The 14,573-nt window shown below is 48.4% G+C and overlaps 1 protein-coding gene across 4 annotated transcripts in view; it reads right to left on the reverse strand.

The window, feature by feature from the left end:
• Positions 1-241: 241 nt before the first annotated feature.
• Positions 242-14,573, reverse strand: part of PPP3CC (protein phosphatase 3 catalytic subunit gamma) — a 38,487-nt gene continuing 24,155 nt past the window's right edge. Inside the window, exons 5-15 of one of the 4 annotated variants that reach the window (XR_011722981.1) lie at positions 13,851-13,996; positions 13,535-13,674; positions 12,899-12,976; positions 12,650-12,744; positions 11,867-11,992; positions 10,991-11,068; positions 9,041-9,122; positions 8,100-8,197; positions 5,767-5,796; positions 1,648-4,436; positions 242-1,492 (exon numbers count right to left, since the gene is read on the reverse strand). Coding sequence is in view for 2 of the 4 variants with exons in the window: in XM_071729255.1 (XP_071585356.1) it covers positions 4,258-4,436; positions 5,767-5,796; positions 8,100-8,197; positions 9,041-9,122; positions 10,991-11,068; positions 11,867-11,992; positions 12,650-12,744; positions 12,899-12,976; positions 13,535-13,674; positions 13,851-13,996 (1,052 nt within the window). In the remaining 2 variants the exon portion in view is untranslated. Of the gene's footprint in view, positions 4,437-5,766; positions 5,797-8,099; positions 8,198-9,040; positions 9,123-10,990; positions 11,069-11,866; positions 11,993-12,649; positions 12,745-12,898; positions 12,977-13,534; positions 13,675-13,850; positions 13,997-14,573 lie in introns of all 4 variants that reach the window. The other 3 variants (XR_011722980.1, XM_071729255.1, XM_071729256.1) reach the window with 3 other exon arrangements.

Here is a 14,573-nt window from a genome sequence, read left to right on the forward strand (position 1 = left end):
ATGTTCCCAGGGGATGCTCCAGGAGCTGGAAATTCCTTCCTCTTCCTCCTGGCTCCCAGGAAGGGCTGGAAGGAGCCAGGAGCCACCCAACCCATCCCCCAGCAGCTCCAGATGGGAACATCCTGGAAAACAGACCCTAAAACCTGCTCCCTTCCTTCCTGACAACACCCAGGAGGTTCCATGCCCCCTCCTTTTCCAGGGAATCCCCCTCCCAAAAAAAAGAAACCACAGTGGAGCCGAGTGACTGGGTCAATTTTTAACTTTTTTTTTTTTTCTTTTTTTTTTTTTTCTCTTTTTCCTTAAAGATGACTTCCAATTTACATTAAGACAGTTCTAACAAATTCATTCCTCGTTCACAAAAAAAAAAAGGAAATTATATTAAATAATTTCTGCCAATAAATAACATTTTCACCATTTTTTTTTTAAACTAAAAAAAAAAAAAAGGAAAAAAATAAAATAAAATAAAAAAAGGAGGCAGTCTCCAGGCAACGGGCTTCAGATCCTTCAGCCTCCAGAACCCTAAAATCACCATCCCAGCCCCCCAGTGTGGGGTTTGGGGGGGCTTTGGGTCCCCCCCACCCCTTTGGGTGGGATCTGTCCCCAAGTGCCACCCCCAGGGCAGCAAATGAAAACTCTGGAAAACCTGAAACTCATCCCCCCCCTTCCCACCCCCTTTTTTCCCAACCCTCCCTCCCACCCCCACCCCTAACCCCGTCCCTATTGCTGACTTCCCCTCCTTGTGACATGCACCTTGCTAGAACATGCAAAAAATCAAAAGAAAAATAAAATAATTAAAAATAAACCCCACAACCCAGGCTGTGGAGGAGGTGGTTGGGCTTGTGGTGCTTTTTTGGCTCCTAGCCCCAAAATCCTGGTAGCCAAAACTCCAGGGGGAGGGAAGGGAAGAAGCTGGGAGCTTTGGGATTTGGGATGTGCAGAGCTCTGGGGTGCTGGGGTGGCAGGGAAGGGGAAAAAAAAGGGGGGGAAATTGTGGATTTCTGGCTTTTTGGGGTTTTTTTGGGGGTGAAGATGAGGGACCTCGGGGGGGGGGGTGGGGTTGCCAACTTCTGCTTGAGGGCTGCAGCTCCTCCCCCTTTCCCAAAAAGCTGGGGAAGAGGGAATGGGGTTTTTGGGAAGAGGGAATGGGGTTTCTGCTCTCCCCCCCTCCAGCTCTGATGGGTTTGTTAATTGAGGGGTAATTAATTAGCAGCCACCAACCCCCTGGCTCCTCCTGAACCCCCTCGGGAACTGAAGGGAGGGAAAGGGGGGGGCACCAGCACCAGGAGCCTGGCAGGATGGAACCCACAGGGACAGAACCCTTAGGGCCAGGGTGGCACCCATAGGGCCAGGGTGGCACCCATAGGGCCAGGGTGGAATCCATAGGGGCAGGTTGGCACCCATAGGGCCAGGGTGGCACCCACAGGGACAGGGTGGAACCCACAGGGACAGAATCCTTAGGGCCAGGGTGGCACCCATAGGGCCAGGGTGGCATCTATAGGGGCAGGGTGGAATCCATAGGGACAGGGTGGAATCCATAGGGACAGGGTGGCATCTATAGGGACAGGGTGGCACCCATAGGGCCAGGGTGGCATCCATAGGGGCAGGGTGGAACCAACAGGGACAGAATCCTTAGGGACAGGATGGCACCCATAGGGACAGGGTGGCACCCGTAAGTTCCATACAGACCATCATCCCCCCCCCAGCCCCTTCTGGCTCAGGAGGTTGCCAAACTGCAAGCCCAGGTGGCCACCAAACTGCAGCCCCAAGTGGCCACCAAGCCAACAGCCAGAAATAAATTATGGGGGCTGGGGGGGTGTCTCAGCTCCTCACCCCTTCCCTGGTGCTTTGCAACCAACCACAAAGGGTTGAAAGGGTTTGGGGAGGAGGGGAGCAGGCAAAAGGAAAAAAAAAAAAAAAAGAAAAAAGGTTGGGGGACAAAGTGTCAGCAAAACAAAACCCCCTCCCCAAAGAAAAGGTCCCTGCTGAGCCCCCCTGGGGGGCTGCAGGATTTGGGGGGGTGAGCTCAGCCCCCCCCACCTCAGCACCCATCCCAAAACTCCTGATTTCAACTGGTGCTTGGGTGAGATCCCAGCCTGGGTCAGAAGAAGGTGCCCAAACATGCATGGGCAGCACCTTTGAGCTCTCAGGAGGAAGATAACTACACATGGGCTGACTGTGTTTCAAAAAAGAAAAAAAAAAAAACCAAACCCAACTAACCAAAACCCTCCCCCAAACCAAGAAAAACAAAAAAAAAAAACCCTCAATAAATACTCACAGACAAAGGCAATTGGCCCCCACGCCTCAGATGGGGTTCAGAGAAGCTTGCTCAAAACATTTTGCATTTTTTGCAAAGCAGTGGGCGTGTAAAAAAAAAAAAAAAAAAAAGGAACAAAAAAAGGGACCAAAAACCACAAAACCCAAAAACCCTAAAGTGGAGGCATGAGATTCAAAAATCTGGTGTGAAATCCCAGTGGTCTGCTTGTAGATTTTGTTTCCTAAATCCTTAGGATCCTAAAAGAATCTGAAAGGTTCCTGCAAAGTCCCTGTGTGGCTGGAATGGCAGCTGAGGGCTGGAGCACAAAGGGGAAGCAGCAAGATCCAAGAATTTGGGTTGGCAAATGTCCCTTCTTAAGAGGCTGAACCCACTCACCTGCTGCCTTTTGCTTGGAAAAAGCACCAGGAGAGAGCAGGGTTGGAAGGGAAGGGAAAGCTGGAAAGGGATTTGCTTCCCAAAGCTGCTGTGGGCAGAGCTTGGTCATGGGGAGCAACCAAATGGGAACCTCCCAAAATCCTTCCCCAACCCTCACCTCAGGACAAAGCTGAAGGGAGAGGAGGTTGTGTTTAACAGAACCATTTTTCCAAAGCCTTGACTGTCACCAGAGATCCCTCTCCAGCATTCCAAACCCCCCAGCAGTGCTCCAACCCCAACCCCATCCTCCTCCTCCTCCCCTACAGAGAGGGAGGGACAACATTCCCCAAACCAGGGTTTTTTTAGCCCAAAATAAATCCATGCCCTGCTGCCTGCCAGCCAGCAAAGCCCCATCTGGCCCAAACCAAGCAGAACTCTCACCCAGCATTCCCCAAATTCCTATCAAATCCCCCTTTGGGAAAGGCTGATGTGCCCAGGGCTCTTTTGGAGGAATAGCTCAACAACCCCCCCAGGAAAGAGGTGCTGGGGGACTTGGGGGTGCTGCTGGTTGAAGGGGGACCCCCCACAAGCACCCCACCACCCAAATATCCATCAGCAAGTGCTGATCCAAGAGCTGGGAAGAGGGAAGGGTGCCCCAGGCTCTGCAGTACCTGGTGGTGGTAGCTGGAGGGGAGTCTGTCTGTCCACAAGGTACAAATCACCTCCTTTTTCCTTTAAAATTCAGGCTGTGCAGGTTTCCCAAGGACCTGCCCAGCACAAGAGACTGGAGATAATTCCTCAACTGGGAACCAGAGGGATTCCCAGAGGGATTTCTGCTTCACTGAGCCCCAACAGCCCAAAGTTTGGGAAGAGCCCCAACAAGGGGCAGCGTTTTTCCCACCTGCTTTTCCCCTTCTGATTGTCTCAGAGCTCCACTGGGATAAAAGTCTGGAATAAAAATTCACTGGAGTCCTTTAGGGCTAATCCTGAATATCTGGATGTCACCTTGGGAAGAGGGATGGGTCCCAGCCAGCTGCCCCACACCATGTGCCCTTCCACAGGAATCAAGCAGCAGATGCAGGCAGGCAAAGAAGTCGAAGAAAACAACAGCAAACTGGGGAGAAAACAGTCAGGAAAGGAAAAAAAAAACAAAACAAAACAAAACCAAACCACAGGATAACTCAGAATTGTACCAAAGTCAATGCCCCAAGTTGCCTGGGACTATTTTTTGTTTCTTTTAATCCCCTTTCCCCCCTCCCCCAAGCCACAGAAGGTTTGCCTCTCATGGAGGAGAGGTCAGCTGTACAGCACAACACTTCATAGATGCACTAGGAGTTAAGATTGGTTTCTAAATTTAAAAAAAAAAAAAAGATGGGACTTTTTTTTTATATATTGAACATAAATAAAAAAATTACAAAATGGTCACCTTGCTTACAGAATGGCTGCAAACTGGATTATGGATGTGCCTCCAGGTGAAGTTGGTTTTCTCCCCCCCCCTCGCCCTCACCCCAATAATAATAATAATAATTAATAATAATAATAATAATAAATAAATAAAATTCATTAAATTTTGGATTTTTTTTTTTTTTTTTTTTTTTTTTTTAAGTGGTGCAGATTGGGTGCTGTGGTTACTGAGCTTTCTTCCCTGTGCCATTCTTGTCAGCAGAGTTTGTGGAGGTCACCAGGTTGACAGGGCCATCCGAGTGCAGGGAATCCTTGCGGGGCGGCATCCGCTCGTTGATGCGATCCAAGCCCCTGGCTTCCTCAAAGCTCCTGATCTTGTGCTGAGGAGAAAATCCACGGATGGCTGCGGAAAAGAAAAGAGCAGAAGTCAAAAAAAAAAAAGTTAGAAGCAGAGCTGGGGGTTTGCCCCCCCCTCCCAAACCCCTGGGAAGAGCCCTTCAGCACACGGCAGACACGGAAAGGATAGAGGAGTCGGGGCAACTGGAAGCACGTGTCTGGGTAATAGGGAGGATGAGGGTTGGGGTTTGGAGGGGGATTTTTGGGTATCACCAGCTGGGGTGGGGCCCATGGAGCAGCTGGGATGTGGAGTTCTTTGCCACAAAGTCAAGAAGTGACATGGCTCTGCTCCCTAAGAAAGGTTCCTCCGGGAATAGGGTTTAGCGGCAGGGACTTGAAGACCAGACAAGTGCTCAACGTTTCCCCAGAGAGTGGGAAAACAAAACACAACAAAAACACACACACACAAAAAAAAATCTCAGGAAACTTTCAAAGCTGAAAACCACAATACTCAAAAAAAAAAAAAAAAAAAAAAGGGGGAAAAAAAAAAAAAAACCAACCAAAACAACCCAGCACAACAAAGACGTCACCACAAGGCTTTAATTCCAAGACAAACCACACACTGCAAACACCAGGAGAGTCCTCAGGTCACAGAGGCAAACACTTCTTGCATGACCAGGAGACACACAGACAGTCTCAGGAGTGATGAAATCCCACCAAGGGCTGGGGGAGCTCTGTCTCAACCTAAGGACACCATCCTCCCAGTGATGATCTGGACCAAGTGTTTTCCTTTTTTGTGTTACGGATGATTGAAGGAAAAAAAGGGGGTTGTGCCAACTCTTTCTGCAAGGATTGGGTTGGGTTACAAACAAACTCCCCTTGGTAATTAAAAAGCTCTCTGCACAGAGGTTTATCTGGAGTTGAAAGAGGAGCAAACCTCCCTGGATAGTAACCTCAGGAATCTGTCACTTCCAGAAGGAGCAAATCCACACTTGGGATCCCCTTGGGAAGGGCAGGATTACATTGGAGCAGTTTGCCTTGGGTTAGGGTGTTGCCAGCCTTCCCCAGGGAACAAACTCAGCCAGGAGGCACCCAAGGTGGGATCCCACCCCAGCACCAAGTTTTTGAGACACCAGAGCCCAAACTGCTCCAGAGAGGGGGGCACTCTTGAAATGAAAGGCATTACACCAAGCAACAGCCTCATGAAGGCTAAAATTGCCTTGAACCAGCCCAGTGGGGATTTTTTGCTTCCCAGCAGGGGCCCATCCTCCCCTATTTCTGGTGATGCAAGAGTAAAAAGCTTCCAAAAGGCTGATAAAGCTCTTTAAAATTAGCACACACACACACACACACACACACAGAGATGATTGGAGTCTCTTGCCGGATTCTAGCCATACCTTCCCGTGCCTCTACAGCTTCTACTGTGGCTGCAATACAGAAGAACAGTGGCATGCAAAAATGAAGACAGAAAAAAAAAAGAATAAAACCAAAACAACAACAAAAAAAACAAACAAACAAAACAAAAAAAAAAAAGAGTGACAGTGAGTGATCTAACATCATTGCAGAGCCCACAGCCTCCCAGCCCCAGTGTGGAGACGACCGTCATCAAAATTAAATGGTAAGAAGGGGAATTGGGGGGGGAAACAACCAAAAAAAAAAACAAAAACCAAACCACAAGGTGACAGGGGCTGGAGAGGACAGGGACAGGGCAGGGACACAGGGGAGTCTCCTTTCCTCATGTTCTCTGGACTTGTCAGACAGATATATTTGATGGAAAGAAATAGAAGTGGAGAGATGGGCTCAGGCAGGAGGGGGACCCATGTCTGGGACCAAACCGTGGGGGTTTGGGTGCCTGGGTCAGCTCCAGAAGGTAAATCATGTGGAATTTACCCCAAAAGCAAAGCCTCAACCCCCAGAACCATGGCAGGGGAGGGAATGACATTTTGGAGCAGCAGGGAAGAGAGGAGCAGGTTGTTCTCTGGGGGGGGGAGGGCAGGCAGCAGTAGATACCAGGCTGCTCTGCTCCCAGTGCCTTGAATTATAATAAAAAAAAAAAAAAAAGCATGCTTTAAATCCAGTTTGGCTTCAGCTCCACCTCCTAAAAGTGTTACCAAGCAACAAAGCACCACAAAGCTGAGCAATGTCCCCTTTCCTAAATCTGTTGCAGCAGCCATCCAAGTTTGGGGTAGTCCCTGCCTCAAGATCTGGGGGGAGACCCCCTTCCCTTGAACAGATCCCCCCCCATTTTTAGGCTCAGAACATCCCAGGTTTTATTGCTTTGGACACAATCCAAAGGCCCTGTGGTCCCTAAGAGGCCACAGAGGAAGAATGGAATTGGGAGCTGAAGATTTTTTGCTCCAGCCTGGGTGATTTGGTGGGTTTGGCTACACCGTGCTGCTGGCAAAAGGCTGAGGGGGGGAGGAAGGGGCTCCCTGCAGCCCCCTCCTCTTCCCAGAAGGATGTGGGAAAGGGGTAAGAGGAGGAAAAAGGACAGGGAAAGGAGTGTGGGAAGGGCAGGAAAAGCAGGGTGCTGCTCAGAGGAGCATGGGAGCCACGGGAGGAGAAGGAAGGAAGCAGCAAAGATCCAGCTTGTTTGTCCTGTCTCAGGGACAGAAATCCCAACTTCCACACATCCCCTCCAAGGATCCCCCCCAAAAAGAGGGGAAGGGGCAGAAGCCACCATCCCACTAAGCCACCATCAGGCTCTGTTCTTCTGCCTGCAGAAGAAACATTATGGTTGCTATATTAAAAAAAAAAAAAGAGAATAAAAAAATAATCCCTACTCCTCTGCAGGCAGAGAAACCCAGGACTTTTGGAGCTCTCAGTGGGCAGCAATAATTTCCAGGTTTTTCACTTGTGAACTACTGAATGGAGGGCAAGGAGATCCCAGGAGGAGCCCTCCTGTGAACCTGCAGGAAATTCCCTGCTAGGAAAGGGAAAGCAGGCTGGGGAGATGCCAGCACTCAAAGGCTGGTGGCAGGAAAGGATTAAACCACTAAATTACAGGATTCCCTCTGGGGGGACACATGTTACTCAGCTAACTCATTCCCTGACCACCAGCCAACCTCTCTCTGCCCTGAGAGTTTCAAACAGACAGAGCCCCAGTCAGACAGATGGGGGAGGGAGCCAAATATCCACCCAAAACCAGAGCATAACCTGGGGGGGCTGAGAAAAATCTTAATATGAAACACACAGGCTTGGGAAGAACCTCTTAAATTAAATCTATGCTTCCCCTGTTTGGGATTTGCAGCTCCATTGGGTGAAAATAGGAGAACAGAGAACAAACAAGCAGCTCACTATGACACTCATTTATCCACTATCACACAGCAGCAGCAGAGAGGTGAAGCAGAGGATGCTCATCATGCAGCATAAAAAGGGAAAGAAATGATAAAAAAAAAATTGTTGCAGAAACGTACAATAAAGCAATACACATGCTTTAGGCAGGGTGCTGTTTGCTGTCTTTTTTTTTTTTCTTTTCTCCTTGCATTCCCCTCCTGGAGGGTATCTGGGGACAGCTTGGAAGGCTCTCCACATCCCCACCCACATTCCTGCTTTTTTTCTTTTTCTGAATCTTTCCTCCCTGTGGAGGCTTGAAGCACCTCCCTGCTTCCCTGGCACCCTGAAAGGTGCCTGTGGGAACTGGCTGAAGGGTTTGGGGGGCAGCTAAGGGGCAGGGCTAAAAGTGTTGGGGGGCTGCAGGGCTGCAGAGGGGTGGGGGGCTCATACTCACCAGTCTGTAGGGTCTGCCTGCCCCCAGAGAGCACTCCCAGGGGAAGGGTACCTGTGGGAGTCAGGCCTTTCAGAGTCAGCACACTCTCACTTTCCTCCCTGCAAAGAAGATGGAAAGCAAAGGGTTATGGAGAGATGGCAAGACTGTGAGTGGTAGGAAAACTGGAGCCTGCTGTGGCTGCTGGGCACCAAGGACAACCCTGCCTGTAAACACAGCACCTCTGCTCACCCAAACACAGTGGGGCAGAGTGACAGCACAGCAAATGTGTGCTGAAAGGGGTAAATTCACCTCAGCAGCAGCTTTGCTGTTGGCAGTGGTGCTGGAGATGAAGGTTTCTGAGAGCCAGACCACCAGAAACCCCCACCTCAAGCCTTTGCCATCCACTCTGAAGCAAAAGCCTCACCAGATTTCTTTGTTGTGAGGGTGGTGAGGTTGCCCCCAGGGTGGCTGCCCCATCCCTGGCAGTGTTGAAGGTTGAATGGGGCTTAGAGCACCCTGGGCTGGTGGGAGGTGTCCCTGTCCCTGGCAGGGGGTGGCACTGGGTGATCTCTAAGGTCCCTTCAACCCAACCCCGGGCTGGGATTTTAGGATTTTATGACTTCTGCCAGCCTGGCTATGCCTCACAGAAGGATGTGTGGTTCCCACATGAGATTTTCAGCCCCACAGCCCTATTTTGGAGGGTTTCCTACTGCCTGGCTGGTGGCAGAGCTGAGAACATGATGTCACTTTGCCACCACCAAAGCAAATCTATCACCATCCCCAGAGGTGAAGCAGCATCAGCTCCCACCCTTGAGCTGGGGACATAGTCTAGGATTTTAGGATTCTATGATTTTTTTTTTTCCCCTCAGTGCTGGCCTGGTGCATCCTGACCAACAGCAGGGTGGTTATTCAGAGCCCCAAATGAAAGCTCAGCCCCCCCAAACCACGAGCTGCTTCCTCACCGAAGGACAGAGAAGACGCGCGCCATCTTCCCAATGGCTCTGATCTTATTCCTGATGATTTCTTTACGGACTGTTGTCCCACCTTAGGGAGAGAAAAAAAACCAAAGAGCAGCATGTTTAAGGTTTCCTGTTCTCTGGCTACTTGAGGGGATGTCAATCAGGCACCTGCCTGACTCCAGGAAAAGAAATCATGGTTCACGGAGTCACAGCTACACTCTTGAGAGAACAGCACCGAGAGGATGGCAGTGAGAGGAGGGGTAGGGGGGGGGGAACAACACCAACGAGACACAGGGACTTTAAAAAAAAGGTCTTAAAGAGAGTAGAACCAGTGAAGGAAAAGGGCTTGGATAGGTCTTGTTGGATGAAACACAAATGACAGGCATGTAGACACAAGTTTTGCAAGGCAGAAGACGGAGGGCTCCGGGTGCTGATGAAGGCTGCTGTGCTTGCCACGGGGAGGAGGGTCAGGCAAGCATCAGCTTTGGCATCCAAGGCACACAGTGACTGGCTGGCTGGAGCCTTGCAACTCTGCTTTGACCCCACACAAACACGAAGTGGAAAAAAAAAACAAAAAAAAAAAACCCCAAAGATGTGAACTTCCATTCCCCCCCCTCCTCCCCTTTCCGCTCTACAGAGCCAACGGGAGAGAAAAGCATGGAAGGGAACTGAAAACAAAGGAAAAAAAAAAAATCAAAGTTGAAGAGGTAACAAATGCATCTCCTCTCAGCTGAGATTCCTCACATGGCCCAACTACCCAGGAGGACAGGAGAAGCCAAACCAGAGGTCTAACATGCACCCATGGCTCAGCCATGCACTAAGTGGCTGCATTCAGAAGTCGGATAGAAACGTGGCCCCGTTTCTCTCAGGTTCCTGGAGGAATGCAGAAGGGTTAAAAACCATGTTAAAACTGAAAGGGGATGAAGAGACTGCCCAACTAGTCAGCTATTCAAATCCACTCCAAGGAATCTGGTGGCACAGGCAGTGATAATTAAGCTGGTAGCAAATTCTAGCTGGGTACCTTTCGGATAGCTTGAAATGTAGTGATCTTCAGGGAGAGGAGACACCAAGAAACAAGTAGATGAAGACAGAGATAGAAGAAACAAATTTAATTTTCATGGGAGGGAGAAAAGAATAAAAAAAACCAAAACAACAAACCAACCAAGAAACCAAAACACAAAAACCAAACAAACCAAAAAAAAAAAAAAAAAAGCCAACAAAATGCAATGGGAGAAGCGGGTTTAAGTCTCAAGCTGCTGAGGGAAGCAGTGGGATTTGGTTGAACCCAAAGGGTGTTCTGCTCCTCTGTGGGATTTCCCCATCCTCTGCCCCACACAGACTGCTCTACCAGAGCAAAAGTAGTGGGGAGCACCCTTGTGCACCAGCATTCCCATCCCAGGCAGGCTCCCAGCCCAGCTTCTCCCTGCACACCTCTTGTCTGAGCTTCCTTTGGGTCACCAGATCCCCTCTGGTATCCAAACTTCAGATCAGACCAGGAATTGTTTGGTCCCTTTCAGGCAAAGCTTAAAAACAGGGCCAAAACCTGCATTCTGATTGATTTTTTTCTTGGGGGATGTGTGTGTGGCACTTTACAGAGGAGTTGACTGCAACAGATGAGAAGGTTGGGTGGATATTTTGGTGCAGAAAATTTTGAATTGCGAGGGGAAAAAAAAAATAAGTGACTGCTCTGGAAGGAGCAAGAAACCATTCTCCAGAGTGGCTGGCAAGAAGCATCTGTTACAGAGAATAAAATTTAATTTCTCTGTGACTGAAAAGCAAAGGAAAAAAAAATAAAATCAAATATTTCCTACCTAGAACTGTTGGCCAAAAAGGTACCAGAGACCCTGGCTATAAATCAAGTGTTAATCAGTCTTGAATTAACACCATACACCTTCCCCACCTTCCCTCCCCCCCTGCTGTTAGCAGCTCGAGCAGAAGTTTGGTTTTTTTTACCTTCCAATGTCTCATCACCATCTGAAATCAACTCATCATCAGAGCATATGTTGAGGATGTTAACGAGCATTTCTGTGACTGCAAGAAGGACAGAGAGGAAGATTAGTGAGGCCTGGTGAGCAGGTTTGGCAGACAAAAAGGTATTTTGGAGGATGAGCTGGACAAGCCAAGAGTTTCAAGGTCATTTCTAGTCTGGAAGTGGAAGCCCAAAGACAGTTTCAGCACCATGCTGCTGGTACAGACTTTACACCTTCTGCTGAGGAGGTGGATGAGGTCCAAGCACATCTCTGGATGAAACAGATATGGGGAGGGGGTGCCAAGATTCCTACAGAACAGCCTGGGCTTGCTGAAGAGCCCATTTCCCCACCCCAACCTGCACAAAAGGCCACCTGGCTCCAAAAATGTTAAATTTGGAGGGGGGGAATTCAACCTTTGGTTCCTCCAAGTCAAAAAAGCTCCCAAACCTCTGGCACATCCCACCTGGAAGTCAATATTCCAAATGTACAATGCTGGGGTGGGATTTAAACTCAGAGGGAGATGTAAAAATTCTTTTGGTGAAAAGCTGAAGCAAAAAGGCTGGGTTGTATTTTAAGCTGCTTCACTTCCTTCAGAATGAAAAAAAAGCCCTCAAATTGAAGTGAATGTTTCCTTCTCACTGGGCCAAAAGCCAACAGGAAATTTTAATTTCTCTGTTGCAAACCCAGAGCAAGAGAAATGTCTCCAAATTCTGAGGTGGAGCCACACCACCCAAGATCAGCTCCCCCAGCCATGCAGAACCAGCAAGAAAGGCTCGTTTGCTTGGTAAAAGCTTTCTGAAACAGGTGCTGTGACTACCCAGGGGACAATTCATAACCAAAAACTCCAAATCTCTCTTACCCTTTTCCCCTACAAAAGGCAAAGACCATGTGAAGACATCCATGAAGTTTGGAAGCCAGTATGGATGAGGGGAACAGTTGAACTGCCTGATGTTCATGACGTTGTTTTCATATTTCAGTACAGCAGCTAAGGGAGAAAAAGGAAAAAAAAACTTTTTTTTCAGCTTCAGGGAGGGGTTGGACCTCTGCTAACAAAACTTCATTATCAAGCAGAGGCTGTAATTGTGCAGAATCAAACTCCCAGCTCTCCAAAATGAGAAGGCTTCAAGAGCATTATTTGGGTTTGCTTGTTTAGTTTCACTAAAGTTGGTCCTAATTGTGAAGGTCAATTTAAGCCAAGCTGGTAATAACTGTGTGAATCAGAAGTGATGGCTGCAGGGCCAAGATCCAAAGTGAGGAGTTAAAAAAAAACAAACCAAAACCCAGGGGAGGCAAGTTCCCTGTGATACTCAAAGGCATTTAGGGGCACAAAAAGCTTGCCTATGGACCAGGAGATTTTCTTTTCTGGCAGCATCTTTCAAGAGAGCTGTCATGTGGCTGGAAATGAAAGCCCTGTTCTAGGCTTTATAATTTGACAGCTAATTGCCACACTAACACCTGAAGTCTGAGCTGGAGGACTTCACTTCCAGCTCCCCAGAGCCCCCTCAGCTTCCTGGAGGAATGCAGAAAGGGTAAAAAAACCAAGGGGTTAAAACTGAAAGGGGATGTTGAGCACATCAAGTTTCACTTCAGCCTGAAGAGAGTGGTTAAGGAGAGAGTGGCAGGAGAGCCCTGGCAGCCTTACCCTTGTTGTTATAGACATCTAGGTAATTTGGTGCAGAGAAGATTGTGATTAATGATGGAAAGCCTGTTGTCTGGCTCTTCCTGTACATTCGGTACCTGAAAAACAGGTCAAGTGTTACAAACACTGCCCTGGCCAAGGCCAGCAGGACCACAGAAGGCACCTGCACAGCTCCTGGGTTCCCAACTGCCCTGGCCAAGGCCAGCAGGACCACAGAAGGCACCTGCACAGCTCCTGGGTTCCCAAACTTACCCAGCATCCTGGGCTTCGTGAGCTCGGATTACGGATAACAAACTATTGTTCTGCAAAAATTCACAAACTGCAGGATAACTGGAAAAAAAAAAAAAAAAAAAAAAAAAAAGCAAGGCCACGTTAGCACGGCATCCAGGGGCTTGGTTTGAGGATGCAGCCACTTGTTGGGTTTGTGTCCCCCAAACAAGGCAAATCTGTGTGACATCATTCCCAAAAGAATTGCAAAGCATTCTGTTTAAACAGACCCCTGGTGCCAAATCCTCCCTAGCAGCCAGGCTACAAGTAGTCTGTCAGCTCAAATGCTTCTCTTTGAGACAGGAAAAGATGATTTCCTAGAGCTCCTGGTAGTGTCCAATGCCTGAAAACCACTCAAAAGGCACCCTGCCAGCTCAAAAAAGCATCTCTGCCATCCGACACCACAATTTCATAGAGCAATACATCCAAAGAGAGCTCAATATTACAGGAGGAAAAAAAATAAAACAAACAAGATCTTGTGTATTGGAGCCAAGTGAAAGGTTATTCCAGAGTCAGGTAAAGACCCACTGGGTGATCTGAATGGCAACTGATCTCCCTACTTAGTCTGTGAGGAGAGAGAAAAAAGCTCTGTCAGTCAGAGCCCCCCAGATCACCCCTTACCTGTAGAAATAGGAGCAGCCTCTAACAGTGTTGTGGGAGAAATGCTCCAGTGTTTTCTCATTGCCATAATCCTCTGATGGGTCAGACCAGAGCAGGTCACACATTGGACCAAAGGCTGGAGGCTCCTTAAACCTGTCTAACTGGAAAATGTACACAACATCAGAATAAAGCTGGTGGAGGCACCAGCAACACCCACCCACCCACCCACAGGGTGGGCAGGCAGAGCCCAAGGAGCCTCCAGCTTGGAATTCCACAGAGGAATCAAGCAAGCCATTAATCAGGCTGTTAATTGGGTGTTGTGGGAAAGATGACTTACTTTCCTAATGTCATCTAGACATGTGATTTCTGGAGACAGTCCTCCATGGACACAGAGAAATTGCTGGTTTAAGAGGGCAGCAAGAGGAAGACAGTCAAATGTATCCATGCACGCATCATACACTCGCTCTGAATACTTGATTCGACCTGGAAAGATGAGGGGGAAGGGGGAGGAAAAGAGGGAAGAATTGAATTAATGTACTCATTTACACAACAAAGCCTGCTCAAGCTGAAAGCAGAGCTGGTTGGTTTTTTTTTTTTTCCCCAATCTTTTCTTTTTTTCAAGTGGGAGTCATTCATGCATCCAACGCTACGTGGTATGAGCAGCATTAAGCAGAGCTTTGATCAGCCACAGGGCTGATAAATAAGTTCAAGAAACCTCACTCCTGAGGTGATATGGAAACTCTGCATCTGTGGCTCACTGAGTTGAACTTTGCACCCCCTCTGTTAGTGAAAATGCTGACTGAGAAAATGCTTCTTGGACACAAAGATAAAAAAGGCTCGACAGCCATCTGGCCATTATATTTAATAAATTAATCTGGCCAAGAATATTTTTCTCCCTCCAAGCTATTTTTTAGAACACTTGCACTTAGATTAACACAGCAAAGGGGCTTGCCACATTCAGAGAAAATTTGGGATCCTAATCAAGCCATCCCATTGCTTCCCTTCCATCCACACTGCACCTCGAGGCTCTGAGAGCCTTCCCAGCCAGGCAGATTACACA

Source organism: Heliangelus exortis, chromosome 30 (genome assembly GCF_036169615.1).
Source record: "Heliangelus exortis chromosome 30, bHelExo1.hap1, whole genome shotgun sequence".
Taxonomy (NCBI): Eukaryota; Metazoa; Chordata; class Aves; order Apodiformes; family Trochilidae; genus Heliangelus; species Heliangelus exortis.